The following is a 27,008-nucleotide window of genomic DNA, read 5'->3' as shown; positions in this document are numbered from 1 at the left end:
CCAAAATTTGGAATTTTCACCCCAAATTCAGGATCTGAACCCCCAAATTCAGGGTTTTCACCCCAAAACCCAACCCAGGACCCCAAAATTTGGCATTTTCACCCCAAAATCAAGGTCAGGACTCCCAAAATCCGGGATTTTCACCCCAAAACCCAGAGCAGGACCCAAAATCCAGGATTTTCACCCCAAAGTTGGGACTGGGACCCCAAATTTTGGCGTTTTCACCCAGAAACCCAACCCAGGATCCCCAAAATCCGGGATTTTCACCCCAGAACCCCAAAATCCGGGATTTTCACCCCAAAACCCAACCCAGGACCACCAAAATCTGGGATTTTCACCCCACGACCCCAAAATCCGGGATTTTCACCCCAAAACCCAGAGCAGGACCCCCAAAACCCAAACTGGGATCCACAAATCCAGGGTTTTCACACCAAAATCAGGCCCAGGACCCCAAAATCTGGGATTTTCACCCCAAAACCCAACCCAGGACCCCCCAAAACCCAACCCAGGACCCCAAAATCCGGAATTTTCACCCCAAAATCAGGATCTGAACCCCCAAATTCAGGGTTTTCACCCCAAAACCCAACCCAGGACCACCAAAATTTGGGATTTTCACCCCAAAGTCAGGCCCAGGACCCCAAACTTTGCCATTTTTCCCCCAAACTTGGGACTGGGACCCCAAAATCTGGGATTTTCACCCCAGGACCCCAAAATCCAGGATTTTCACCCCAAAATCCAGAGCAGGACCCCCAAAACCCAACCCAGGTCTCCCAAAATCCGTGTTTTTCACCCCAAAACCCGGAGCAGGACCTCGAAACCCAGGATTTTCACCCCAGGACTCCCAAAATCCGGGATTTTCACCCCAAAACCCAACCCAGGACCGCAGATTTTTCCATTTTCCCCCCAAACTTGGGACCGGGACCCAAAATCCGGGATTTTCACCCCAAAATCAGGACTAGGACTCCCAAAATCCGTGTTTTTCCCCCCAGAACCCCAAAATTTGTATTTTTCACCCCAAAACCCAGAGCAGCGCCACCCCCAGCAGCAGCAATGCCCGGCTGTGCCCCGGTGCCACCCCCGTGTCCGCGGTGGTCCCTCCCTGGCTTGGCGACAGTGGGCGTGGCCAGGACCCCCAAAATCCGGGATTTTCACCCCAAAACCCCAAAATCAGGACCCCCAAAATCCGGGATTTTCACCCCAGAACCCCCAAAATCCGTGTTTTTCACCCCAAAACCCAGAGCAGGACCCCAAAATCCGCGTTTTTCACCCCAAAACCCAGAGCAGCGCCGCCCCCAGCAGCAGCAGTGCCCGGCTGTGCCCCGGTGCCACCCCCGTGTCCGTGTCCGTGGTCCCTCCCTGGCTTGGCGACAGTGGGCGTGGCCAGGACCCCCAAAATCCGGGATTTTCACCCCAAAACCCCAAAATCAGGACCCCCAAAATCCGGGATTTTCTCCCCAGGACTCCAAAATTTGTATTTTTCACCCCAAAACCCAGAGCAGCGCCCCAGCAGCAGTGCCCGGCTGTGCCCCGGTGCCACCCCCGTGTCCGTGTCGGTGGTACCTCCCTGGCTTGGCGACAGTGGGCGTGGCCAGGACCCCCAAAATCCGGGATTTTCACCCCAGAACCCCAAAATCCGTGTTTTTCACCCCAAAACCCAGAGCAGCGCCACCAGCAGCAGTGCCCGGCTGTGCCCCGGTGCCACCCCCGTGTCCGTGTCGGTGGTACCTCCCTGGCTTGGCGACAGTGGGCGTGGCCAGGACCCCCAAAATCCGGGATTTTCACCCCAGGACTCCCAAAATCCGTGTTTTTCACCCCAAAATCAGGACTAGGATTTCCAAAATTTGTATTTTTCACCCCAAAACCCAGAGCAGCGCCACCCCCAGCAGCAGCAATGCCCGGCTGTGCCCCGGTGCCACCCCCGTGTCCGCGGTGGTCCCTCCCTGGCTTGGCCACAGTGGGCGTGGCCAGGACCCCCAAAATCCGGGATTTTCACCCCAAAACCCAGAGCAGGACCCCCAAAATCCGAGATTTTCTCCCCAGAACCCCAAAATCCGTGTTTTTCACCCCAAAACCCAGAGCAGCGCCACCCCCAGCAGCAGCAGTGCCCGGCTGTGCCCCGGTGCCACCCCCGTGTCCGTGTCCGTGGTCCCTCCCTGGCTTGGCGACAGTGGGCGTGGCCAGCCCGGGGGAAGCTCCGCCCACTGGCAGGGAGCCTCGGGCTCATCCTGGGAGATACCATTGGGGACAGCGGGGGAGGGGGGCGGGCGGCGCGGGGCCAGCTCGGGGACAAGGGAGAGGATCCAGGGCAGGTGAGGGGACACCCCCGTGTAGACACCGGGGCGCCCGGGCAGGCCGCAGGCGTCGCCCCAACTCACCACGCCCGCCAGGTGCCAGGTGCCGGCCAGGCGGCAGGACAGGGGACCGCCAGAGTCACCCTAGGGGACAATGGGGACATTGGGGACACTCAGGGGATATTGGGGATATAGGGATATTGGGGACACAGGGATCCCCCCACGCCCGCCAGGTGCCAGGTGCCGGCCAGGCGGCAGGACAGGGGACCGCCAGAGTCACCCTAGGGGACAATGGGGACATTGGGGACATTGAGGGGATTGGGGATATAGGGGGGATTGGGGACAATGGGGACATGGGGACCCCGCCAGGTGCCAGGTGCCGGCCAGGCGACAGGACAGGGGACCGCCAGAGTCACCCTAGGGGACAATGGGGACATTGGGGATATAGGGGGGACATTGGGGACATTGGGGGGATATTGGGGACATTGGGGATATTGGGGGGATTGGGGACAATGGGGACACAGGGACCCCGCCAGGTGCCAGGTGCCGGCCAGGCGGCAGGACAGGGGACCGCCAGAGTCACCCTAGGGGACAATGGGGACATTGGTGGGATTTGGGACATTGGGAACATTGGGGGGATTGGGGGATTGGGGACATTGGGGACATTGGGACCCCGCCAGGTGCCAGGTGCCAGCGAGGCGACAGGACAGGGGACCGCCAGAGTCACCCTAGGGGACAATGGGGACAATGAGGGGACATTGGGGGGATTGGGGACATTGGGGACATTGGGGATATAGGGGGATTGGGGATATTGGGGACACAGGGACCCCGCCAGGTGCCAGGTGCCAGCGAGGCGACAGGACAGGGGACCGCCCGAGTCACCCTAGGGACAATGGGGACATTGGGGACATTGAGGGGACATTGGGGATATAGGGGGATTGGGAACATTAGGAGGATATTGGGGACATTGGGGACATTGGGGATATTGGGGACATTGGGGACATTGAGGGGTTTGGGGACATTGGGGATATTGGGGATATAGGGGGATTGGGGACATTGGGGACATTGGGGATATTGGGGACATTGGGGGATTTGGGGACGTTGGGGGACATTGGGGACATTGGGGGGATTGAGGGGATTGGGGACATTGGGAACATTGGGGGGATATTAGGGATATTGGGGACACTGGGGATATAGGGGGGATTGGGGACATTGGGGGGACACTGGGGACATTGGGGGGATTGAGGGGATTGGGGACATTGGGGACATTGGGGGACATTGGGGATATAGGGGGATTGGGGATATTGGGGACACAGGGACCCCGCCAGGTGCCATTGAGGCGGCAGGACAGGGGACCGCCAGAGTCACCCTAGGGACAATGGGGACATCATGGAAATGGGGACATTGGGGACATTGAGGGGACACTGGGGACATTGGGGACATTGGGGATATAGGGGGATTGGGGACATGGAGAGGACAATGGGGACATTGGGGACATTGGGGATATAGGGGGATTGGGGACAATGGGGACATTGGGGACATTGGGGGGATTGGGGACATTGGGGACTGAGAGGGTTTGGGGACGTTGGGGGGATTTGGGGACATTGGGGATATTGGGGATATTGGGGATATAGGGGGATTTGGGACATTGGGGACACACAGGAGACATTGGGGATATTGGGGACATTGGGGACATTGAGGAGATTGGGGACATTGAGGGGATTGGGGACATTGAGGGGATTGGGGACACTGGGGACAATGGGGGAATTGAGGGGATTGGGGCCATTGGGGGGATATTGGGGATATAGGGGGATTGGGGGCATTGGGGACATTGGGGACATTGGGGATATTGGGGGAATTGAGGGGATTGGGGACATTGGGGACACACAGGGGACATTGGGGACATTGAGGGGATTGGGGACATTGGGGATATAGGGGGATTGGGGACATTGGGGACATTGGGACCCCGCCAGGTGCCAGGTGCCATTGAGGCGGCAGGACAGGGGACCGCCCAAGTCACCCTAGGGACAATGGGGACAATGAGGGGACATTGGGGATATTTGGGATATAGGGGGATTGGGGACATTGGGGACACAGGGACCCCGCCAGGTGCCAGGTGCCATTGAGGCGGCAGGACAGGGGACCGCCAGAGTCACCCTAGGGACAATGAGGGGACATTGGGGACATTGGGAACATTCAGGGGTTTGGGAACATTGGGGATATTGGGGGCATTGGGGACATTGGAGGGATTTGGGGACATTGGGGACATTGGGAATATTGGGGATATAGGGGGGATTGGGGACCTTGGGGACAATGGGGACATTGGGGACATTGGGGACATTGGGGACACTGAGGGGACGCTGAGGGGACATTTGCAGGATTGGGGACATTGGGGGGACATTGAGGATAAAGAAAGACATCAAGGCAACTCCAAGAGGTGACACTGAGGGGACATTGGGGTGGGGGGGGCGGGCAGGGACACGGGGAGGAGGTGACAGCGGTGACACTGACACAGGAGTGAGTGACACAGGAGGGAGGTGACACCGAGAGGTGACACCAACACAGGGGGAGGTGACACAGACACAGGTGTGGCACACAGGGGGAGGTGACACCGACAGGGGGAGGTGACACAGACACAGGGAGGACACAGGGGGGAGGTGACACCGAGAGGTGACATCGACAGGGGGAGGTGACAGCGGTGTCACACACACACACGCACCTGGCAGGCGTCGCGCTGTCCCTGGGGCAGGCCGGCGCACAGCGTGTCCCCCGCCGGTGTCCCCAGCTCTGTCCCTGTCCCTGTGTCCCCTGTCCCTGTCATTGTCCCTGTCATTGTCCCCAGCGCGTACAGGCAGCGGCAGTGGCGCCGGCTCAGCAGAGGCACCTCCAGCTGCTGCAGCGTCTTGGGCGGTGGCAGCGGCACTGAGGGGACAATGGGGACACCACGGGGTCACCTGGGGTCACCAAGGTGTCCCCAACCCTGTCCTTGTAGCCACCAGTGTCCTCAACCCTGTGCTGTGGTCATTGTGGTGTCCCCAACCCTGTCCTGGTCATCACAGTGTCCCCAACCCTGTACTGGTCACCCCGGGTGTCCCCAACCCTGTCTGTGGTCATCACAGTGTCCCCAATCCTGTACTGGTCACTGCAGGTGTCCCCAGCCCTGCCTGGGGTCATCACAGTGTCCCCAATCCTGTACTGGTCACTGCAGGTGTCCCCAACCCTGTCTGTGGTCATCACAGTGTCCCCAATCCTGTACTGGTCACTGCAGGTGTCCCCAGCCCTGCCTGGGGTCATCACAGTGTCCCCAACCCCGTCCTGTGGTCATTGTGGTGTCCCCAACCCTGTACTGGTCACTGCAGGTGTCCCCAACCCTGTCCTGTGGTCATTGTGGTGTCCCCAACCCCGTCCTGTGGTCACCCCGGTGTCCCCAACCCTGTCCTGTGGTCATTGTGGTGTCCCCAACCCCGTCCTGTGGTCATTGTGGTGTCCCCAACCCTGTCCTGTGGTCACTGCAGGTGTCCCCAACCCTGCCCTGGGGACACCCTGGTGTCCCCAGCTCCCCTTCAGTCCCCCCAATGTCACTGTTGTCACCCACTGGCCATCCAGATGTGTCCCCAATGATGTCCCCATGTCCCCAATGGTGTCCCCAATGGTGTCCCCATGTCCCCAATGATGTCCCAGTTATGTCCCCATATCCCCAATGATGTCCCCATGTCCCCAATGATGTCCCAATGTCCCCAATGGTGTCCCCAATGGTGTCCCCATGTCCCCAATGATGTCCCAGTTATGTCCCCATATCCCCAATGATGTCCCCATGTCCCCAATGGTGTCCCAGTGTCCCCATGTCCTCAATGATGTCCCCACTGTCACCCACCGCCCGTCCGGACGTGTCCCCAATGGTGTCCCCAATGATGTCCCCATGTCCCCAATGATGTCCCCAATGATGTCCCCAATGGTGTCCCCATGTCCCCAATGATGTCCCCATGTCCCCAGTGGTGTCCCCAATGATGTCCCCAATGTCCCCAATGTCCCCATGTCCCCAGTGTCACCCACCGGCCGTCCGGACGTGTCCCCAATGCTGTCCCCATGTCCCCAATGGTGTCCCCATGTCCCCAATGTCCCCACTGTCACCCACCGGCCGTCCGGACGTGTCCCCAGCCGGTGTCCCCATGTCCCCAATGGTGTCCCCATGTCCCCAATGATGTCCCAATGATGTCCCAGTTATGTCCCCATATCCCCAATGATGTCCCCAATGATGTCCCCAATGGTGTCCCCAATGTCCCCATGTCCCCGTTGTCACCCACCGGCTGTCCGGACGTGTCCCCAATGGTGTTCCCAATGTCCCAATGGTGTCCCCATGTCCCCAATGATGTCCCCAATGGTGTCCCCAATGGTGTCCCCAATGGTGTCCCCAATGGTGTCCCCAATCCCCAGTGGTGTCCCAGTGTCCCCAATGGTGTCCCCGTTGTCACCCACCAGCCATCCGGACGTGTCCCCAATGATGTCCCCAATGATGTCCCAGTGTCCCCAGTGATGTCCCCAATGATGTCCCCAATGGTGTCCCCAATGGTGTCCCCAATGATGTCCCCAATGATGTCCCCACTGTCACCCACCGGCCGTCCGGACGTGTCCCCACTGATGTCCCTAGTGATGTCCCACTGTCCCCAATGATGTCCCCAATGGTGTCCCCATGTCCCCAATGATGTCCCAGTGTCCCCACTGTCACCCACCGGCCGTCCGGACGTGTCCCCAATGATGTCCCCAATGGTGTCCCCAATGGTGTCCCCAGTGGTGTCCCCATGTCCCCAATGTCACCCACCGGCCGTCCGCACGTGTCCCCAATGATGTCCCCATGTCCCCAATGGTGTCCCCATGTCCCCATGGTGTCCCCATGTCCCCACTGTCACCCACCGGCCGTCCGGACGTGTCCCCAGCCGGTATCCCAATGTCCCCAATGATGTCCCAGTGTCCCCAATGTCCCCAATGTCCCCAATGTCCCCACTGTCACCCACCGGCCGTCCGGACGTGTCCCCAGCCGGTGACGGTGCAGTTCATGCCGGGGTCAAAGGTCACTCCGGCAGCAGGAAGGCACACGGGCCGTACCAAGCGCGAGGGGCTGGCGGGGGGGTCCAGCCGGGCCAGCGCCAGATCCCCCGCCATGTCCACGCCCCCCGTGACGTCACCCCCCGTGACGTCATCATCCCGCCCGCTGTCGTGATAGTCGCGATAGGCCGGGTGACGCGCGACGGAGGCCACGCCCCTCACCTGGGCGTCGGGGGGGGGGGACAGGAGCTGCAGGACCCCCAGCGTCACCCGGTACTCGGGGAGGGGGTTCTCCCTACGGGGAATTTGGGGTCAGGAATGGGGAATTTGGGGTTTTTTGGGGAAATTTGGGGTTTTTGGGGAGTTTTGGGTGAATTGGGGAGGGTTTGGGGGGGTTTTGGGGGGATTTCAGGGGATTTTGGGGGGTCCTGAAAGGGTCACCCGGTATTTGGGGAGGGGGTTCTCCCTACGGGGAATTTGGGGTCAGGAATCGGGAATTTGGGGTTTTTGGGGAAAATTTGGGGTTTTTGGGTGAATTGGGGAGGGTTTGGGGGGGTTTGGAGGGAGTTTTGGGGGTCTTGGGGGGGTTTCAGGGGGTTTTGGGGGGTCCTGAAAGGGTCACCCGGTATTTGGGGAGGGGGTTCTCCCTATGGGGAACGCGGAATTTGGGGTTTTTGGGGAAAATTTTGGGGTTTTTGGGGAGTTTTGGGTGAATTGGGGAGGGTTTGGGGGGTCTTGGGGGGGTTTCAGGGGGTTTTAGGGGGGTCCTGAAAGGGTCACCCGGTATTTGGGGAGGGGGTTCTCCCTATGGGGAATTTGGGGTCAGGAATTGGGAATTTGGGGTTTTTGGGGAATTTTGGGGGAATTTTCGGGGTTTTTGGGTGAATTGGGGAGGGTTTGGGGGGGTTTGAGGGGAGTTTGGGGGGGTTTCAGGGGGTTTTGGGGGGTCCTGAAAGGGTCACCCGGTATTTGGGGAGGGGGTTCTCCCTACGGGGAATTTGGGGTCAGGAATCGGGAATTTGGGGTTTTTGGGGAAATTTGGGGTTTTTGGGTGAATTGGGGAGGGTTTGGGAGGAGTTTTGGGGGTCTTGGGGGGGTTTGGGGTCAGGAATTGGGATTTTGGGGGGTCCTGAAAGGGTCACCCAGTATTTGGGGAGGGGGTTCTCCCTACAGGGAATTTGGGGTTTTGGGGAAATTTTGGGGTTTTTGGGAGTTTTGGGTAAATCCTGAGTATTTCTGGGGATACTTCAGGGTAAATCCCAGGGTATTTTATGGGGATATTTTTGGGGTAAATTCCATGTTTTTTGGATCATTCCCAGCGGTATTTTGGGGTAAATATCAAGGTTATTTTGGGGAGTATTTTGGGGTAAATCCCGGGGTATTTTGGGGTTATTTTGGGGTAAATCCAGGGTTATTTTGGGTCTATTTTGGGGTATTTTGGGGGATATTTTGGGGTAAATCCCAGGGTATTTTTGGGACTATTTTGGGGTAAATCCCAGGGTATATTTTGGGTCTATTTCAGGGTATTTTTGGGGATATTTTGGGGTAAATCCCAGGGTTATTTTGGGGATATTTCAGGGTAAATCCCAGGGTATTTTGGGGTAAATTCCAGGGTATTTCTGGGATATTTTGGGGTAAATCCCAGGGTATTTTGGGTCTATTTCAGGGTAAATTCCAGGCTATTTTTGGGATATTTCAGGGTCTATTCCAGGGTATTTCTGGGGCTATTTTGGGGTAAATCCCAGGGTATATTTTGGGTCTATTTCAGGGTATTTTGGGGATATTTTGGGGTAAATCCCAGGGTATTTTGGGGGATATTTTGGGGTAAATATCAGGGTATTTCGAGGGATATTTTGGGGTAAATCCCAGGGTATTTTGGGGATATTTTGGGGTAAATCCCAGGGTATTTTTGGAGCTAATTTTGGGTCATTCCCAGCAGTATTTCAGGGTAAATCCCAGGGTATTTTGGGGATATTTTGGGGCAAATCCCAGGGTATTTTGGGGGCTATTTCGGGGATATTTTGGGGTAAATCCCAGGGTATATTTTGGGGTCTATTTCAGGGTATTTTGGGGGATATTTTGGGGGCTATTTCAGGGATATTTTGGGGTAAATCTCAGGGTATTTTGGGGATATTTTGGGGTAAATCCCAGGGTATTTTGGGTCTATTTCAGGGTAAATCCCAGGGTATTTTGGGGGATATTTTGGGGTAAATCCCAGGGTTATGTTGGGGTAAAATCCCAGAATATTTTGGGGTAAATCCCAGGGTATTTTGGGGGCTATTTCAGGGTAAATTCCAGGCTATTTTTGGGGATATTTCAGGGTCTATCCCAGGGTATTTCTGGGGGTATTTTGGGGTAAATCCCAGGGTATTTTGGGGGATATTTTGGGGTATTTTGGGGGATATTTTGGGGTGAATCGGGCTGTTTTTGGGGGTTTTTGGGGTGCATCACTCACGGCGGGAAGCAGTGCGCAGCCACCAGGGTATATTTGGGATATTTTGGGGTAAATCCCAGGGTTGTTTTGGGTAAATCCTGGCTATTTTTGGGGTCGTTCCCAGCAGTATTTCGGGATAAATCCCAGGGTATTTGGGGGATATTTTGGGGTAAATATCAGGGTATTTTGGGGCCATTTTGGGGTAAATCCCAGGGTATATTTTGGGTCTATTTCAGGGTATTTTGGGGAATATTTTGGGGTAAATACCAGGGTTATTTTGGGGGATATTTTGGGGTAAATCCCAGGTTATTTTTGGGGATATTTCAGGGTCTATTCCAGGGTATTTCTGGGGATATTTTGGGGTAAATCCCAGGGTATTTTGGGGTAAATCCCAGGGTATATTTTGGGTCTATTTCAGGGTATTTTGGGGGATATTTTGGGGTAAATCCCAGGGTATTTTGGGGGCTATTTCAGGGTAAATCCCAGGGTTATTTTGGGTTAATCCCAGGGTATTTTGGGGGATATTTTGGGGTAAATCCCAGGGTTATTTTAGCGTAAATCCCAGGTATTTTGGGGTCTATTTTGAGGTAAATCCCAGCTATTTTTGGGGTCATTCCCAGCAGTATTTCGGGGTAAATCCCAGGTGTTTTGGGGGATATTTTGGGGTAAATCCCAGGGTATTTTTGGGGATATTTCAGGGTCTATTCCAGGGTATTCTGGGGATATTTTGGGGTAAATCCCAGGGTATTTTGGGGTAAATCCCAGGGTATATTTTGGGTCTATTTCAGGGTATTTTGGGGGATATTTTGGGGTAAATCCCAGGGTATTTTGGGGGCTATTTCAGGGTAAATCCCAGGGTTATTTTGGGGTTAATCCCAGGGTATTTTGGGGGATATTTTGGGGTAAATCCCAGGGTTATTTTAGCGTAAATCCCAGGGTATTTTGGGGTCTATTTTGAGGTAAATCCCAGCTATTTTTGGGGTCATTCCCAGCAGTATTTCGGGGTAAATCCCAGGTGTTTTGGGGGATATTTTGGGGTAAATCCCAGGGTATTTTGGGGATATTTTGGGGTAAATCCCAGGGTTATTTTGGGGGATATTTTGGGGTAAATCCCAGGTATTTTCGGGCTATTTTGGGGTAAATTCCATGCTATTTTTGGGGATATTTCAGGGTCTATTCCAGGGTATTTTGGGGGTATTTTTGGGTAAATCCCAGGGTATAATTTGGTTCTATTTCAGGGAATTTTGGGGATATTTTGGGGTAAATCCCAGGGTATTTTTAGGGATATTTCGGGGTAAATCCCAGGGTATATTGGGTATATTTTAGGGTAAATCCCAGGGTATTTTGGGGGATATTTCGGGGTAAATCCCAGGGTATTTCTGGGGGTATTTTGGGGTAAATCCCAGGGTATTTCTGGGGATATTTTGGGGTAAATCCCAGGGTATATTTTGGGTCTATTTCAGGGTATTTTGGGGGATATTTTGGGGTAAATCCCAGGTATTTCGGGGGATATTTTGGGGTAAATCCCAGGGTTGTTTTAGGGTAAATCCCAGGGTATTTTGGGGTAAATCCCAGGGTTATTTTGGGGATATTTCAGGGTAAGTCCCAAGGTATTTCGGGGTAAATCCCAGGGTTGTTTTGGGGTAAATCCCAGGATATTTTGGGGTAAATTCCAGGGTATTTTGGGGTCTTTTTCAGGGTAAATCCCAGGGTATTTTTGGAGCTATTTTGGGGTCATTCCCAGCAGTATTTCAGGGTAAATCCCAGGGTATTTTGGGGGATATTTTGGGGTAAATCCAGGGTATATTTGGCATATTTTGGGGTAAATCCCAGGGTATTTTGGGGGATATTTTGGGGGCTATTTCGGGGATATTTTGGGGTAAATCCCAGGGTATTTCGAGGATATTTTGGGTATTTCGAGGGATATTTTGGGGTGAAACGGGCAGTTTTTTGGGGTGCATCACTCATGGCGGGAAGCAGTGTGCAGCCATCAGGGTATTTTGGGGGATATTTTGGGTAAATCCCAGGATATTTTGGGAGCTATTTCAGGGTAAATCCCAGGGTATTTTGGGTTAAATTCCAGGGTATATTTGGGGATATTTTGGCGGTAAATCCCAGGGTTATTTTGGGGATATTTTGGGGTAAGTCCCAGGGTATATTTTGGGTCTATTTCAGGGTATTTTGGGGATATTTTGGGGTAAATCCCAGGGTATTTTGGGGGCTATTTCAGGGTATTTCTGGGAATATTTTGGGTTAAATTCCAGGGTATATTTTGGTCTATTTTGGGGTAAATCCCAGGGTTATTTTGGGTATATTTCAGGGTAAATCCCAGGGTATTTTGGGGGCTATTTCGGGGATATTTTGGGGTAAATCCCAGGGTATTTTGAGGGATATTTTGGGGGCTATTTCGGGGATATTTTGGGGTAAATCCCAGGGTATTTTGGGGTAAATCCCAGGGTATTTTGGGGATATTTCAGGGTAAATCCCAGGGTATATTTCAGGTCTATTTCAGGGTATTTTGGGGTATTTTGGGGGATATTTTGGGGTATTTTTTGGGGATATTTTGGGGTATTTAGGGGTCTATTTTGGGGTGAAACGGGGCATTTTTGGGGTCCATTACTCACGGCGGGAAGCAGTGGGCGGCCGTCAGCACCCAGGCGGGGGCGATCAGCGCCCCCCCGCAGACGTGGCGCCCCCTGAAGGCCACGCTGACCGTCCATGGCCACTGCCCCTCCTGCGCCCCCGAGCCCCCCACCACGCGCCGGTGCACGGGGGTCCCGCACGGCACTGCGGGGGTTAAAATGGAGCCGTCCATTTAACGGGAACACCCCCCAAAAAATGGAGCCGTCCATTCAAAGGGAACCCCCAAAAATGGAGACATCCATTTAAAGGGAACACCCCAAAAATGGAGCCATCCCCTCATAGGAACCCCCCCCAAAAATGGAGCCATCCATTTAAAGGGAACACCCCCCAAAAATGGAGTTATCCATGTAAAGGGAACCCCCAAAAATGGAGCCATCCATTTAACGGGAACCCCCCCCCTAAAAATGGAGCCGTCCATTCAAAGGGAATCCCCCCAAAAATGGAGTCATCCGTTTAAAGGGAACCGGCCCAAAATGGAGCCATCCATTTAAAGGGAACACCCCCCAAAAATGGAGCCGTCCATTTAAAGGGAACCCCCAAAAATGGAGCCGTCCATTTAAACGGGAACACCCCCCCAAAAATGGAGCCGTCCATTTAAAGGGAACCCCCAAAATGGAGCCATCCATTTAAAGGGACCCCCCCCCCAAAAATGGAGCAATTCCCTTATAGGGAACCCCCCCAAAAATGGAGTCATCCATTTAATGGGAACCCCCTAAAAATGGAGCAATTCCCTTATAGGGAACCCCCCCAAAAATGGAGCCGTCCATTTAACGGAACACCCCCCAAAAATGGAGCAATCCCCTCATAGGGAACCCCCCCAAAAATGGAGCCATCCATGTAAAGGGACACCCCAAAAATGGAGCAATTCCCTTATAGGGAACCCCCCCCAAAAATGGAGCCATCCATTTAAAGGGAACCCTCCCAAAAATGGAGTTATCCATTTAAAGGGAAACCCCCCCAAAAATGGAGCCATCCATTTAAAGGGAACCCATCAAAAATGGAGCCATCCATTTAAAGGGAACCCCCCCCCAAAAATGGAGCTGTCCATTTAAAGGGAACTCCCCCCAAAAATGGAGCCATCCATTTAATGGGACCCCCCCCAAAAATGGAGCCATCCATTTAAAGGGAACCCCCCCCAAAAAATGGAGCCATCCATTTAACGGGAACACCCCCCCCAAAAATGGAGCCATCCATTTAAAGGGAATCCCCCCCCCCAAAAATGGAGCCATCCTTTTAAAGGGAACAGCCCCCAGACCCAATTCAGGGAACCCCCCCAAAATGAGACCCCATCCCCTTAAAGGGAACCCCCCCAGACCCAAATTAGGGAACCCCCCCAAAATGGGAGCCATTCCCTTAAAGGGAACCCCCAAAAATGGAGCCATCCCCTTATAGGGAACGCCCCCAGACCCAAATTAGGGGGTACCCCCAAAATGGGAGCCATCCTCTTATAGGGAACCCCCAAAATGGGACCCATCCCCTTAAAAGGCCCCCCCCTCCAAAAAACTGGGATATCCCCCTCCAAAAACGGGACCCCTCCCAAAAACAGGAACCCCCAAAATGGGACCCCTCCCCTTAAGGGACCCCAGAATTCAGGACCCCCAAGCCCAGGGACCCTTCCCAGGTGTTTTCCCCTCCCCTCTCACCTGGGTCATCTTCTGCTGCCACCCCCCAGTGACCTGTGAGGGACAGGGGGGGTTTGATGACGTCAGAGACCCTTTTTGGGGACCCCCCCCTATTAAGATGATGACGTCATTTCCCCCCCGGGGGTGACCTGGCCGGACATTGGGGCCACCCCAACATCCGGGATGGCAGCGGGCATCCGGGGCGAGCCGGAAAAACCGGCCCTGGAATGTGAGCTGTGGAACCGGGGGGGGGGTGTGACAATCCCCCCCGTGCCCTGCGCGTGGTACCTTCCTGCGACACCGGGGTGACCTTTGACCCCTCTATGTGTCCCCTGTGACCCCCCCTGTGTGTCCTTTGTGACCCCCCCAATGTCACCTCTGACCCCCCAAAATCCTCACAGCCCCCTCAAAACCGCGTCCTCAAAATTGTCACTCTTAATTAAATTTTTTTTTGCTTCTGATCCCCTCGATTTTTAAATTTTGGGTTCCCTCAGACCCTTTTCCCCAATAAGAACCCCCCCAAAATCCTTTCAAATCGCCCCAAAATCCTCTCGGAATCGTTGAAATCCCCTCAGGATCTCCCAAACCCCCTCAACATTTTTAAAATCCCCTCGGATTTCCCCAAAACCCCCTCAGAATCCCTCAAATCCCCTCGGATTTTCCCCAAAACCTCATCAGAACACCCCAAATCCCATCAGACACCTCTCAAATTCCCTCACGCTCGTCCCTGCCCAAAACCGCCTCAGAAAAATCCGAAATTCCCTCAAGATTCTTTTCCCGCCTTTTTTCTCCCCTCAGAACAACCCCAAATCCCCCCGGATTCTCCCCAAAATCCCCTCACGGTTTTCTTCCTCCTCATCCTCTCGGATGCTCCCTCCCCAAATTTCTTCCCAATTCCCCCCAAAAAAACCCTCAGAAACCACGAAATCCCCTCAGAAAGTCCAAAATCTCAGAAAATCCCAAATCCCCTCGGATTCCCCTCAAATCCCCTCGCGGTTCCCCGCAAAAATCTCCTCAAGTTTTTCGTCCTGAATTCTCTCCCGATCCCCTTCAATTCCCCTCAAAATCCCCTCAGACCCTCCCAAATCCCCTCAGATGCCCCTAAACCTCCTCAGAACACCCCAAAAAATCTCCTGATATCCCCCCAAAATCTCATGATTACCCCAAAAAATCAAATTCCACCAAAAATGCCCTCACGGTTCCCCCCGAAATCGCCTCAGGATTCCCGCCCAAAATCCCCTCATGATTCTCTCCAAAAACCCCAAAAATCCTCTCACGATTCCCTCCAAAAAAACCCCTTAAAATCCCCACGGGACACCCCAAAACATCCTCTCAAATCCCTTTAAACTCCTCCAAATCCCTTCAAAAACGCCCAAATCCCTTCGGGCACCCCAATTTCCCTCAGAACCCCCAAATCCCCTCACGATTCCCGCCAAAAATCCCCTCACGATTCCCCCGTTGAAATTCACTCATGATTTTCTCCCGAAAACACTTCACATCCCCACAGGACCCCTCCAAACCCTCTCAGGAACTCCCAAATCCCCTCAGATTCCCCCCAAAATCCTTCATGCACCCCCAAATCCCCTCAGGACCGTCCTAAACCCCCTCAAACTCTCCCAAATCCCTTCGGACACCCCCAATCCCCTCAGACTCTCCTTAATCTCCTCACAATTCCCGCCAAAATCCCCTCACGAGTCCCTGGTTAAAATACCTTCACGATTCCCTCTCAAATCCCCTCAGTACCCCCTCAAAACCCCCCAAATCCATCAGGATCCCTCTAAAATCCCCTCAAACTCTTCTTAATCTCCTCACAATTCCCGCCAAAATCCCCTCACGAGTCGCTGTTAAAATACCTTCACGATTCTCTCTCAAATCCCCTCAAAGCCCCTCAGTACCCCCTCAAAACCCCCCAAATTCATCAGGATCCCTTTAAAATCCCCTCAAGCTCTCCTTAATCTCCTCACAATTCCCGCCAAAATCCCCTCACGAGTCCCTGGTTAAAATACCTTCACGATTTCCTCTCAAATCCCCTCAGTACCCCCTCAAAACCCCCCAAATCCATCAGGATCCCTCTAAAATCCCCTCAAACTCTCCTTAATCTCCTCACAATTCCCGCCAAAATCCCCTCACGAGTCCCTGGTTAAAATACCTTCACGATTTCCTCTCAAATCCCCTCAGTACCCCCTCAAAACCCCCCAAATCCATCAGGATCCCTCTAAAATCCCCTCAAACTCTCCTTAATCTCCTCACAATTCCCGCCAAAATCCCCTCACGAGCCCCTGTTAAAATACCTTCACGATTCCCTCTCAAATCGCCTCAGTACCCCCTCAAAACCCCCTCAAACTCCCCCAAATCCCTTCGGACACCCCCAGTCCCCTCAGACTCTCCTTAATCTCCTCACAATTCCCGCCAAAATCCCCTCACGAGTCTCTGTTAAAACACCTTCACGATTCCCTCCCAAAGCCCCTCAGTACCCCCTCAAAACCCCCCAAATCCATCAGGATCCCTCTAAAATCCCCTCAAACTCCCCAGATTGCCCCAAATCGCCTCTCACCGCCCAGCAGCAGAAGCGGCAGCAGCAGCAACCCCAGCCCCGCTCCAGGCCCCGCTCTCGGCTCCCGCCGCCGCCTCCTCATCGCTCCCGGGCCGCTGTGGCCGCCGGCACCTTCCGGCCCTACCGTGTCCCCTCACCTGAAGGGCGGCCACGCCCCGTGTACCTGTCCGGAATCTGCCGCCACACCCCTCACCTGGCCGCCGGCACACACCCCTGCCACCTGCACAGGCACTTCCTGCCCTCCCGCACCTGCGCTGAGGCCGCGGTTCCCGTACCCGAACGGGGATCGGCCGCTCCTCTCACCTGAGCGCGGTCACGGCTCCGTTTGGTTGGGAAATCGCTGTTCCCGCACACCTGGACAGGTACGCGAGCCCCTGACACCTGTACGGGCACCTGGGGCCCCTCATGGCGGCGTCCCCTCAGCGCTCCCGCCGTGACGAAGCCACGCCCCCTTCATAACCATTTATGGTAAAACCACGCCCCTTCACAACCGTTTATGGTCAAACCACGCCCCTTAGTAACCATAGATGGTCAAGCCACGCCCCTTAAACGGAAGCGGCAAACAAGCCACACCCCCGTTTTCCATTTATGGCAGAACCACGCCCACTGCACTAAGCGTGGCCTCCTAAACCACACCCACACCCATTTATGGTTAAACCACGCCCCTTATGCTAATACAGCTCAGCAATCTACGTACCAGGTGTAAACACGCTCAATCCACGCCCCGCAGTCCATTTATGGTCATACCACGCCCATTATGCAAATTACCCCTCCCTAGGCCCGCCCCACCCTGCCCCCTTAAAGGCCCCCATCCTAATTTAGGCGCCCTTCCCTTCATGACATCAGCGCTTAACGACCTCGTTAATGAGCTCGCTAATGAACCCCGCGGCCGGAAGTGCCTCATTAGGCCATTAATGACCTCACAGCACGGCCACGCCCCCTCTCCCATCCCCATCCAATCAGCAGCGGCCCCGATTCCTTCCCCCAAATTCGCTTTATTGGGGGGGGGGGAAGGGTTAAAAGCGGGTGGGGGCGGGGCCCGCGGGGGAAGGGGGCGGGGCGATGGGGGAGGGGCAGAAATACAAAACGGGGGTGGGGGAGGGGCCAAGGGGGGGTGGGGGAGGGGCTCAATATGGCCGCTCGCGTCGGTCCTGCCGGTGGTCACCCCTGCGGACATTAATTAGTGGTCATTAATTAGTGATTAACGTTAATTACTGAGATTAATTAATCCTGAGATTCCCCCGATCCCATCTATCGCCTTCAGAACCCCAAAATCCCCCGAATTTACCCCAAAACACCCCAAATTTACCCCAAAATCCTCCAAATTTACCCCAAAATCCCTGCAGGTTCTGCCCCAAAATCCCATTTTCCCCCAAAATCCCCATATTTTCCCCAAAATTCTCTATTCCCTCCTGATTTTTCCCCTAAAATCCCAGGTTTATCCCCCCAAAATCCCATTTTTCCCCAAAATCCTCATTTTTTCCCAAAATCCCCACTTCCCCCAAATTCTGTTTTAATTTTCTCCCCAAAATCCCAGGTTTATTCCCCCAAATTCCCCATTTTTCCCCCCAAATTCCCTATTCACTCCCAAATTTTTTCCCAAAACCCCAGGTTTATCCCCCCAAAATCCCAGGTTTATCTCCCCAAATTCCCCATTTTTTCCCAAAATACCCATTCCCCCCCTTAGTTCCCTATTTGCTCCCGATTTCTTCCCCAAAACCCCAGGTTTATCCCCCCCAAATTCCTAATTTTTCCCCCAAAATCCCAGGTTTAACCCCTCAAAATCCCCATTCATTCCCCAAAATCCCAGCTTTATCTCCCCAAATTCTCCATTTATTCCCAAATTCCCTTTTTTTCCCCAAAATCCCTATTTGCTCCTAACTTTTTCCCCAAAATCCCAGGTTTATCCCCCCAAACTCCCCATTTTCCCCAAAATCCCCATTTTCCCCAAATCCCCGTTTCTCCCCATTCTCCCACCTGCTGTCCATCTTGCCGGGCCCGAAGCCGCCCCGGTCTCCTCCTCGGCCACCCCTGAATCCACCGCGGTCGCCGCGACCCCGGAACCCGCCCCGGTCAAAGCCCCCGCGGCCGCCGCGCCGATCCTCGAATCCACCTGTAACAGGTGTGAACAGGTGTGTAAATGCGTGTAATTGTGTGTAATGGTGTGTAATTGGGTGATACAGGTGTGTAAATGTGTGTAATTGTGTGTCCAACCCTCCCCGGTCAAAGCCCCCGCGGCCGCCACGCCGGTCCTCGAACCCCCCACCTGTAATGAGTGTGAACAGGTGTGTAACAGGTGTGTAATTGTGTGTACAGGTGTGTATGGGTGTGTACAGGTGTGCCCCGGAACCCTCCCCGGTCAAAGCCCCCGCGGCCGCCACGGCGATCCTCGAACCCTCCACCTGTAATGAGTGTGTAAATGTGTGATACAGGTGTGTAATTGTGTGTAACAGGTGTGTAATTGTGTGTACGGGTGTGTAATTGTGTGTCCAACCCTCCCCGGTCAAAGCCCCCGCGGCCGCCACGCCGGTCCTCGAACCCTCCACCTACAACAGGTGTGTAAATGTGTGTAAATGTGTGATACAGGTGTGTAATTGTGTGTACAGGTGTGTAATTGTGTGTACAGGTGTGTAATTGTGGGTAATTGTGTGCCCCGGAACCCTCCCCGGTCAAAGCCCCCACGGCCGCCACGGCGATCCTCGAAACCACCTGAAACACGTGTGAACAGGTGTGTAACAGGTGTGTAAATGTGTGATACAGGTGTGTATGGGTGGGTAATTGTGTGTAATTGTGTGTACAGCTGTGTAATTGTGTGAACAGGTGTGTAAATGTGTGATACATGTGTGTAACAGGTGTGTAAATGTGTGTAATTGTGTGTATGGGTGGGTGCAGGTGTGCCCCGGAACCCTCCCCGGTCAAAGCCCCCGCGGCCGCCACAGCGATCCTCGAACCCTCCACCTGTAATGGGTGTGAACAGGTGTGTAAATGTGTGTACAGGTGTGATACAGGTGTGTAATGGTGTGTACAGATGTGCAAATGTATGTACAGGTGTGGAATTGTGTGCATGGGTGTGTACAGGTGTACCCAGGTGTATTTTGGGTCTATTTTTGGGTGTATTTTCGGTATATTTGGGTGTATTTTGGGTGTATTTTTGTTGTATTTTGGGTGTATTTTGGGTCTATTTTGGGTATATTTTTGAGTGTATTTTGGGTCTATTTCGGGTATATTTTGGGTGTGATTTGGGTATATTTCAGGTCTATTTTGGGTCTATTTTTGTGTATATTTTGTGTGTATTTTGTGTATATTTTGGGTATATTTTGTGTGTGTTTCAGGTGTATTTTGGGTGTGTTTCAGGTGTATTTCAGGTGTTCCTTACCCATGTGGTTTCCTCCTCCTCCTCCTCCTCCTCCTCCTCCTCCTCCTCCTCCTCGGCCCCCGGGGTATTTTGGGTATATTTTGTGTATATTTTGAGTGTATTTTGTGTATATCTGGGTCTATTTTGGGTCTATTTTTGGGTATATTTTGGATATATTTTGGGTCTATTTTTGGGTGTATTTTCGGGTATTTTGGGTATATTTTGGGTGTATTTTGGGTGTATTTTGGTTTTATTTTGGGTCTATTTTTGGGTGTATTCTGGGTCTATTTTGGGTATATTTTGAGTATACTTTGGGTGTATTTTGGGTGTGATTTGGGTCTATTTCAGGTATATTTTTGGTGTATTTTGGGTGTATTTTTGGGTCTTTTTTGGTTGTATTTTGGGTATATTTTGGGTGTATTTTGGGTCTATTTTTGGTGTATTTTGGGCGTGATTTGGGTCTATTTCGGGTCAATTTTGGTTGTATTTTGAGTATATTTTGGCTATATTTCGGGTATATTTTGGGTATATTTTGGGTGTATTTTGGGTCTATTTTGCGTCTATTTTTAGGTATATTTTGGGTGCATTTTGGGTATATTTTGGGTGTGCCCAGGTGTATTTTTGGGTATATTTTCGGTGCATTTTTAGGTGTGTTTTGGGTATATTTTGGGTGTATTTTGGGTGTATTTTAGGTGTTCATCCTTACCCATGTGGTTTCCTCCTCCTCCTCCTCCTCCTCCTCCTCCTCCTCCTCGGCCCCCGGGGTATTTTGGGTGTATTTTGTGTATATTTTGTGTATATTTTGGGTCTATTTTGGGTCTATTTTTGTGTATATTTTGTGTGTATTTTGTGTATATTTTGTGTGTATTTTGTGTATATTTTGTGTGTATTTTGTGTATATTTTGTGTATATTTTATGTGTATATTTTGTGTATATTTTTGGGTATATTTTGGGTATATTTTGTGTATATTTTGTGTATATTTTGTGTATATTTTGTGTATATATTTGGTATATTTTGTGTATATTTTGTGTATATTTTGGCTATATTTTGTGTATATTTTGTGTATATTTTGTGCATATTTTGGGTGCATTTTGGGTCTATTTTTGGGTATATTTTTGGTGTATTTTGGGTCTATTTTTGGTGTATTTTGGGCGTGATTTGTGTCTATTTCGGGTCAATTTTGGTTGTATTTTGGGTGCGATTTGGGTGTACTTCGGGTCTATTTTGGGTGTATTTTGGGTCTATTTTTGGGTATATTTTGTGTATATTTTGGGTCTATTTAGGGCATATTTTGGGTGTATTTGGGTCTATTTTTAGGTCTATTTTTGGGTGTATTTTGTGTATATTTTATGTGTATTTTGTGTGTATTTTGGGTATGTTTTGGGTGTATTTCGGGGTATTTTAAGTGTTCCTTACCCATGTGGTTTCCTCCTCCTCCTCCTCCTCCTCCTCCTCCTCCTCCTCCTCGGCCCCCGGGGTATTTTCCGGCCCCGCCCCCGCCCAGGTGAGGCCCCCCGGGCCCCCCCTCGGGTTTGGGCGCCTTGCATTGGTTGCACTCGTTCCGCCACGAGAAGTTCATGTTCTCGCACGCCCTGCGGGTGACGTCAGCGATGACGTCATCAGTGACGTCACAGCAACACCGATGACGTCACAGACCCAGCACATCCCAGTTTGTCCACCATTTCTCCCAATTCCCCCCCAAATTGGGTCTCACGCGCCCAGTGATGACGTCATCAGTGACGTCACCGCAGCGCCGGTGACATCACACCCCTCCCAGTTCCCCCCCAGTCCTTTCCCAGTTCCTCCCAGTTGATGCCAAACCCCTCCCCGTGTTGTCTCGTGCACCCTGTGACGTCACCGCGACGTCATCAGTGACGTCACCATGTCCTCAGTGATGTCACAGACACATCCCATCCCAGTTACTCCCAGTATAACCCATTTCAAACCAGTATATCCCAGTATAACCCAGTATACCCCAGTCCATCCCAGTATAACCCAGTATATCCCAGTATAACCCAGTATATCCCAGTATAACCCAGTATATCCCAGTATAACCCAGTATATCCCAGTATAACCCAGTATACCCCTCCCAGTATATCCCAGTATATCCCAGTATATTCCAGTATAACCCAGTATATCCCAGTATAACCCAGTATAACCCAGTATAACCCAGTATATCCCAGTACATCCCAGTATACCCCAGTATATCCCAGTATAACCCATTACAAACCAGTCTCTCCCAGTAAAACCAGTATAACCAGTATAACCAGTATCACACTCACGGGTTGGGGCATTTCCAATCCCCCGCTCTCTGCTGGGCCCCTCCCAGTATAACCCAGTATATCCCAGTATAACCCAGTATATCCCAGTATAACCCAGTATAACCCAGTCGTCTCCCAGTATAACCAGTATAAACCAGTATAACGGTCACTCACGGGTTGGGGCATTTCCAGTCCCCCGCTCTCTGCTGGGCCCCTCCCAGTATAACCCAGTGTAACCCAGTATACCCCAGTCTCTCCCAGTATAACCCAGTATAACCCAGTATACCCCAGTACACCCCTCCCAGTATATCCCAGTATAACCCTCCCAGTATAACCCAGTACATCCCAGTATAAACCAGTATAAACCAGTATAATTCTCACTCACGGGTTGGGGCATTTCCAGTCCCCCGCTCTCTGCTGGGCCCCTCCCAATATATCCCAGTATAACCCAGTATAACCCTCCCAGTATAACCCAGTATAACCCAGTATAACCCATTACAAACCAGTCTATCCCATTACAAACCAGTATATCCCAGTCTATCCCAGTATAACCAGTATAATTCTCACTCACGGGTTGGGGCATTTCCAGTCGCCCGCTCTCTGCTGGGCCCCTCCCAGTATAACCCAGTATACCCTCCCAGTATAACCCAGTATATCCCAGTATAACCCAGTATAACCCAGTATACCCCTCCCAGTATAACCAGTATAACCCAGTATAACCAGTATATTATTGGTCACTCACGGGTTGAGGCATTTCCAGTCCCCCGCTCTCTGCTGGGCCCCTCCCAGTATATCCCAGTATAACCCATTACAAACCAGTACATCCCAGTATAACCCTCCCAGTACAAACCAGTCTATCCCAGTATAACCCAGTATAACCAGTATAACCCTCCCAGTATAACCCAGTATATCCCAGTATCACACTCACGGGTTGGGGCATTTCCAGTCCCCCGCTCTCTGCTGGGCCCCTCCCAGTATAACCCAGTATAACCCAGTATAACCCATTAAAAACCAGTATATCCCAGTATAACCCAGTATAACCCATTACAACCCAGTACATCCCTCCCAGTATAACCAGTATAACCAGTATAAACCAGTATAATTCCCACTCACGGGTTGGGGCATTTCCAGTCCCCCGCTCTCTGCTGGGCCCCTCCCAGTATAACCCAGTATAACCCAGTATAACCCAGCATACCCCAATATAATCCAGTATAACCCATTCTCTCCCAGTACATCCCAGTATACCCCAGTATAACCCAGTCCATCCCAGTATAACCAGTATAAACCAGTATAACGGTCACTCACGGGTTGGGGCATTTCCAGTCCCCCGCTCTCTGCTGGGCCCCTCCCAGTATAACCCATTACAAACCAGTATATCCCAGTATAACCCAGAATAACCAGTATAACCCATTACAAACCACCATAACCCAGTATATCCCAGTATAACCCAGTATACCCCTCCCAGTCTATCCCAGTATATCCCAGTATAACCCATTACAAACCAGTATAACCCAGTATAACCCATTACAAACCAGTCTCTCCCAGTATAAACCAGTATCACACTCACGGGTTGGGGCATTTCCAATCCCCCGCTCTCTGCATGGCCCCTCCCAGTATAACCCAGTACATCCCAGTATATCCCAGTACATCCCATTACAAGCCAGCATAACCCATTGTAAGCAATGCAACCCTTCCAGTATAACCCAGTATAACCCAGTATATCCCTCCCAGTATATCCCAGTATAACTCAGTATATCCCAATATAACCCTCCCAGTATATCCCAGTATAACCCAGTATAACCCTCCCAGTATATCTCAGTATAACCCAGTATAACCCTCCCAGTATATCCCAGTATAACCCAGTATATCCCTCCCAGTATAACCCAGTATATCCCAGTATAACCCAGTATAACCCAGTATATCCCAGTATATCCCAGTATATCCCAGTATAACCCAGTATAACCCAGTATAACCCAGTATAACCCAGTCTATCCCAGTATAAACCAGTACAACACTCACGGGTTGGGGCATTTCCAATCCCCCGCTCTCTGCTGGGCCCCTCCCAGTATAACCCAGTATAACCCATTACAAACCAGTATACCCCAGTATAACCCTCCCAGTATAACCAGTATAAACCAGTATAACGGTCACTCACGGGTTGGGGCATTTCCAGTCGCCCGCTCTCTGCTGGGCCCCTCCCAGTCTATCCCAGTATAACCCAGTACAACCAGTAGAACCCTCCCAGTATAACCCAGTATAACCCTCCCAGTATAACCAGTATAAACCAGTATATTATTGTCACTCACGGGTTGGGGCATTTCCAGTCCCCCGCTCTCTACTGGGCCCCTCCCAGTATAACCCAGTATAACCCACTATAACCCATTACAAACCAGTACATCCCAGTATAACCCAGTATATCCCTCCCAGTATAACCAGTATCCCCAGTATAACGGTCACTCACGGGTTGGGGCATTTCCAGTCCCCCGCTCTCTGCTGGGCCCCTCCCCAGTATAACCCAGTATAACCCATTACAAACCAGTATAACCCAATACAACCCTCCCAGTACAACCCAGTATAACCCAATATAACCCTCCCAGTATCCCCAGTATAAACCAGTGTATTATTGTCACTCACGGGTTGGGGCATTTCCAATCCCCCGCTCTCTGCTGGGCCCCTCCCAGTATAACCCAGTATAACCCAGTATAAGTCACTATACCCCTCCCAGTATAACCCTCCCAGTATAACCCAGTATAACCCACTATAACCCTCCCAGTATAACCCAGTATACCCCTCCCAGTATAACCAGTATCCCCAGTATAACCAGTATCACACTCACGGGTTGGGGCATTTCCAGTCCCCCGCTCTCTGCTGGGCCCCTCCCAGTATAACCCAGTATAACCCAGTATAACCCAGTACATCCCAGTATATCCCAGTATAACCCAGTCTATCCCATTACAAACCAGTATAACCAGTATCCCCAGTATAACGGTCACTCACGGGTTGGGGCATTTCCAGTCGCCCGCTCTCTGCTGGGCCCCTCCCAGTATAACCCAGTATAACCCAGTATATCCCAGTACATCCCAGTATAACCCAGTACAACCAGTATATCCCTCCCAGTATAACCCAGTATAACCCAGTATAAACCAGTATATCCCTCCCAGTATAACCCAGTATAACCCAGTATAACCCAGTACATCCCAGTATAACCAGTATAACCCAGTATATCCCTCCCAGTATATCCCAGTATCCCCAGTATAACCCAGTATAACCCTCCCAGTCTCTCCCAGTATAACCCAGTATAACCCAGTACATCCCAGTCTCTCCCAGTATAACCAGTATAATTCACACTCACGGGTTGGGGCATTTCCAGTCCCCCGCTCTCTGCTGGGCCCCTCCCAGTATAACCCAGTATAACCCAGTATAACCCATTACAAACCAGTACATCCCAGTATAACCAGTATACCCCAGTACATCCCAGTATAACCCAATATAACCCATTACATCCCAGTCTCTCCCAGTATAACCAGTATAACCCAGTATCACACTCACGGGTTGGGGCATTTCCAGTCGCCCGCTCTCTGCTGGGCCCCTCCCAGTATAACCCAGTATCTCCCAGTATATCCCAGTACATCCCAGTATAACCCAGTATAACCCAGTATAACCCTCCCAGTACATCCCAGTATAACCCAGTATAAACCAGTATCACACTCACGGGTTGGGGCATTTCCAGTCCCCCGCTCTCTGCTGGGCCCTCCCAGTATAACCCAGTACATCCCAGTATATCCCAGTACATCCCAGTATAACCCAGTATAACCCAGTATAACCCTCCCAGTACATCCCAGTATAACCCAGTATAAACCAGTATCACACTCACGGGTTGGGGCATTTCCAATCCCCCGCTCTCTGCTGGGCCCCTCCCAGTATAACCCAGTACAACCCAGTATCTCCCAGTCTCTCCCAGTATAACCAGTATAAACCAGTACAACACTCACGGGTTGGGGCATTTCCAATCCCCCGCTCTCTGCTGGGCCCCTCCCAGTATAACCCAGTATAACCCTCCCAGTCTATCCCAGTATAACCCAGTATAAACCAGTATAACCCAGTATAACCCAGTCTATCCCAGTATAAACCAGTATAATTCTCACTCACGGGTTGGGGCATTTCCAATCCCCCGCTCTCTGCTGGGCCCCTCCCAGTATAACCCAGTATAACCCAGTATAACCCAGTATAACCAGTATAACCCAGTATAACCCAGTATAACCCATTACAAACCAGTATAACCCAGTATACCCCTCCCAGTATAAACCAGTATCCCCAGTATCACTCTCACTCACGGGTTGGGGCATTTCCAGTCCCCCGCTCTCTGCTGGGCCCCTCCCAGTATATCCCAGTATAACCCAGTATAACCCATTACAAACCAGTACATCCCAGTATAACCCATTATACCCCAGTATAACCAGTATACCCCAGTATATCCCAGTACACCCCAGTATACCCCAGTATAACCCAGTATACCCCTCCCAGTATATCCCAGTATATCCCAGTATCACACTCACGGGTTGGGGCATTTCCAATCCCCCGCTCTCTGCTGGGCCCCTCCCAGTATAACCCAGTATAACCCAGTACATCCCAGTATAACCCAGTACATCCCAGTATAACCCAGTATATCCCAGTATAACCAGTATCACACTCACGGGTTGGGGCATTTCCAGTCCCCCCGCTCTCTGCTGGGCCCCTCCCAGTATAACCCAGTATAACCAGTACACCCCATTACAAACCAGTACACCCCAGTATAACCCAGTAT

At 51.9% G+C, this 27,008-nt stretch overlaps 2 protein-coding genes across 3 annotated transcripts in view; both read right to left on the bottom strand.

Annotated features, from left to right (window-relative positions):
* Window positions 1–837: 837 nt before the first annotated feature.
* Window positions 838–16,718, bottom strand: LOC141731676 (serine protease 33-like). Of its 2 annotated transcripts, XR_012583649.1 has the most exons (7): window positions 16,588–16,718; window positions 14,055–14,087; window positions 12,393–12,555; window positions 7,304–7,629; window positions 5,011–5,213; window positions 1,791–2,435; window positions 839–1,460 (listed from the first exon to the last, which is right to left on the bottom strand). XR_012583649.1 is itself a non-coding variant. In XM_074558098.1 (6 exons), the coding sequence occupies exons 1-6, from the start codon at window positions 16,667–16,669 to the stop codon at window positions 2,061–2,063; spliced, it is 1,182 nt and encodes a 393-aa protein (XP_074414199.1). In that variant the 5' UTR covers window positions 16,670–16,718; the 3' UTR covers window positions 838–2,060. The 2 variants fall into 2 exon arrangements, 1 of the variants encoding a protein (XP_074414199.1); XM_074558098.1 differs by having other exon boundaries at window positions 838–2,435.
* Window positions 16,719–17,681: 963 nt separating this feature from the next.
* The window catches only part of LOC141731618 (uncharacterized), a 52,170-nt gene continuing 42,843 nt past the window's right edge, over window positions 17,682–27,008 (bottom strand). Inside the window, 3 exon segments of the mRNA XM_074558030.1 lie at window positions 17,682–17,754; window positions 18,565–18,700; window positions 21,360–21,535. Coding sequence (XP_074414131.1) covers window positions 17,715–17,754; window positions 18,565–18,700; window positions 21,360–21,535 — 352 coding nt within the window. The 3' untranslated portion in view covers window positions 17,682–17,714.

This window comes from Zonotrichia albicollis, chromosome 24 (assembly GCF_047830755.1).
Source record: "Zonotrichia albicollis isolate bZonAlb1 chromosome 24, bZonAlb1.hap1, whole genome shotgun sequence".
NCBI lineage: Eukaryota > Metazoa > Chordata > Aves > Passeriformes > Passerellidae > Zonotrichia > Zonotrichia albicollis.
This window is presented reverse-complemented; position numbering and strand designations above follow the sequence as displayed.

Bases quoted from the DNA above. Each gene is read 5' to 3' on its own strand.
- LOC141731676 (XM_074558098.1), bottom strand. From the start codon at position 16,669: ATGAGGAGGCGGCGGCGGGAGCCGAGAGCGGGGCCTGGAGCGGGGCTG. The intron at 14,088-16,587 runs GTGAGAGGCGAT...TGTCCCTCACAG, and splicing joins GCCGCTTCTGCTGCTGGGCG to GTCACTGGGGGGTGGCAGCA. The intron at 12,556-14,054 runs GTGAGAGGGGAG...TAACCCCCGCAG, and splicing joins GGCAGCAGAAGATGACCCAG to TGCCGTGCGGGACCCCCGTG.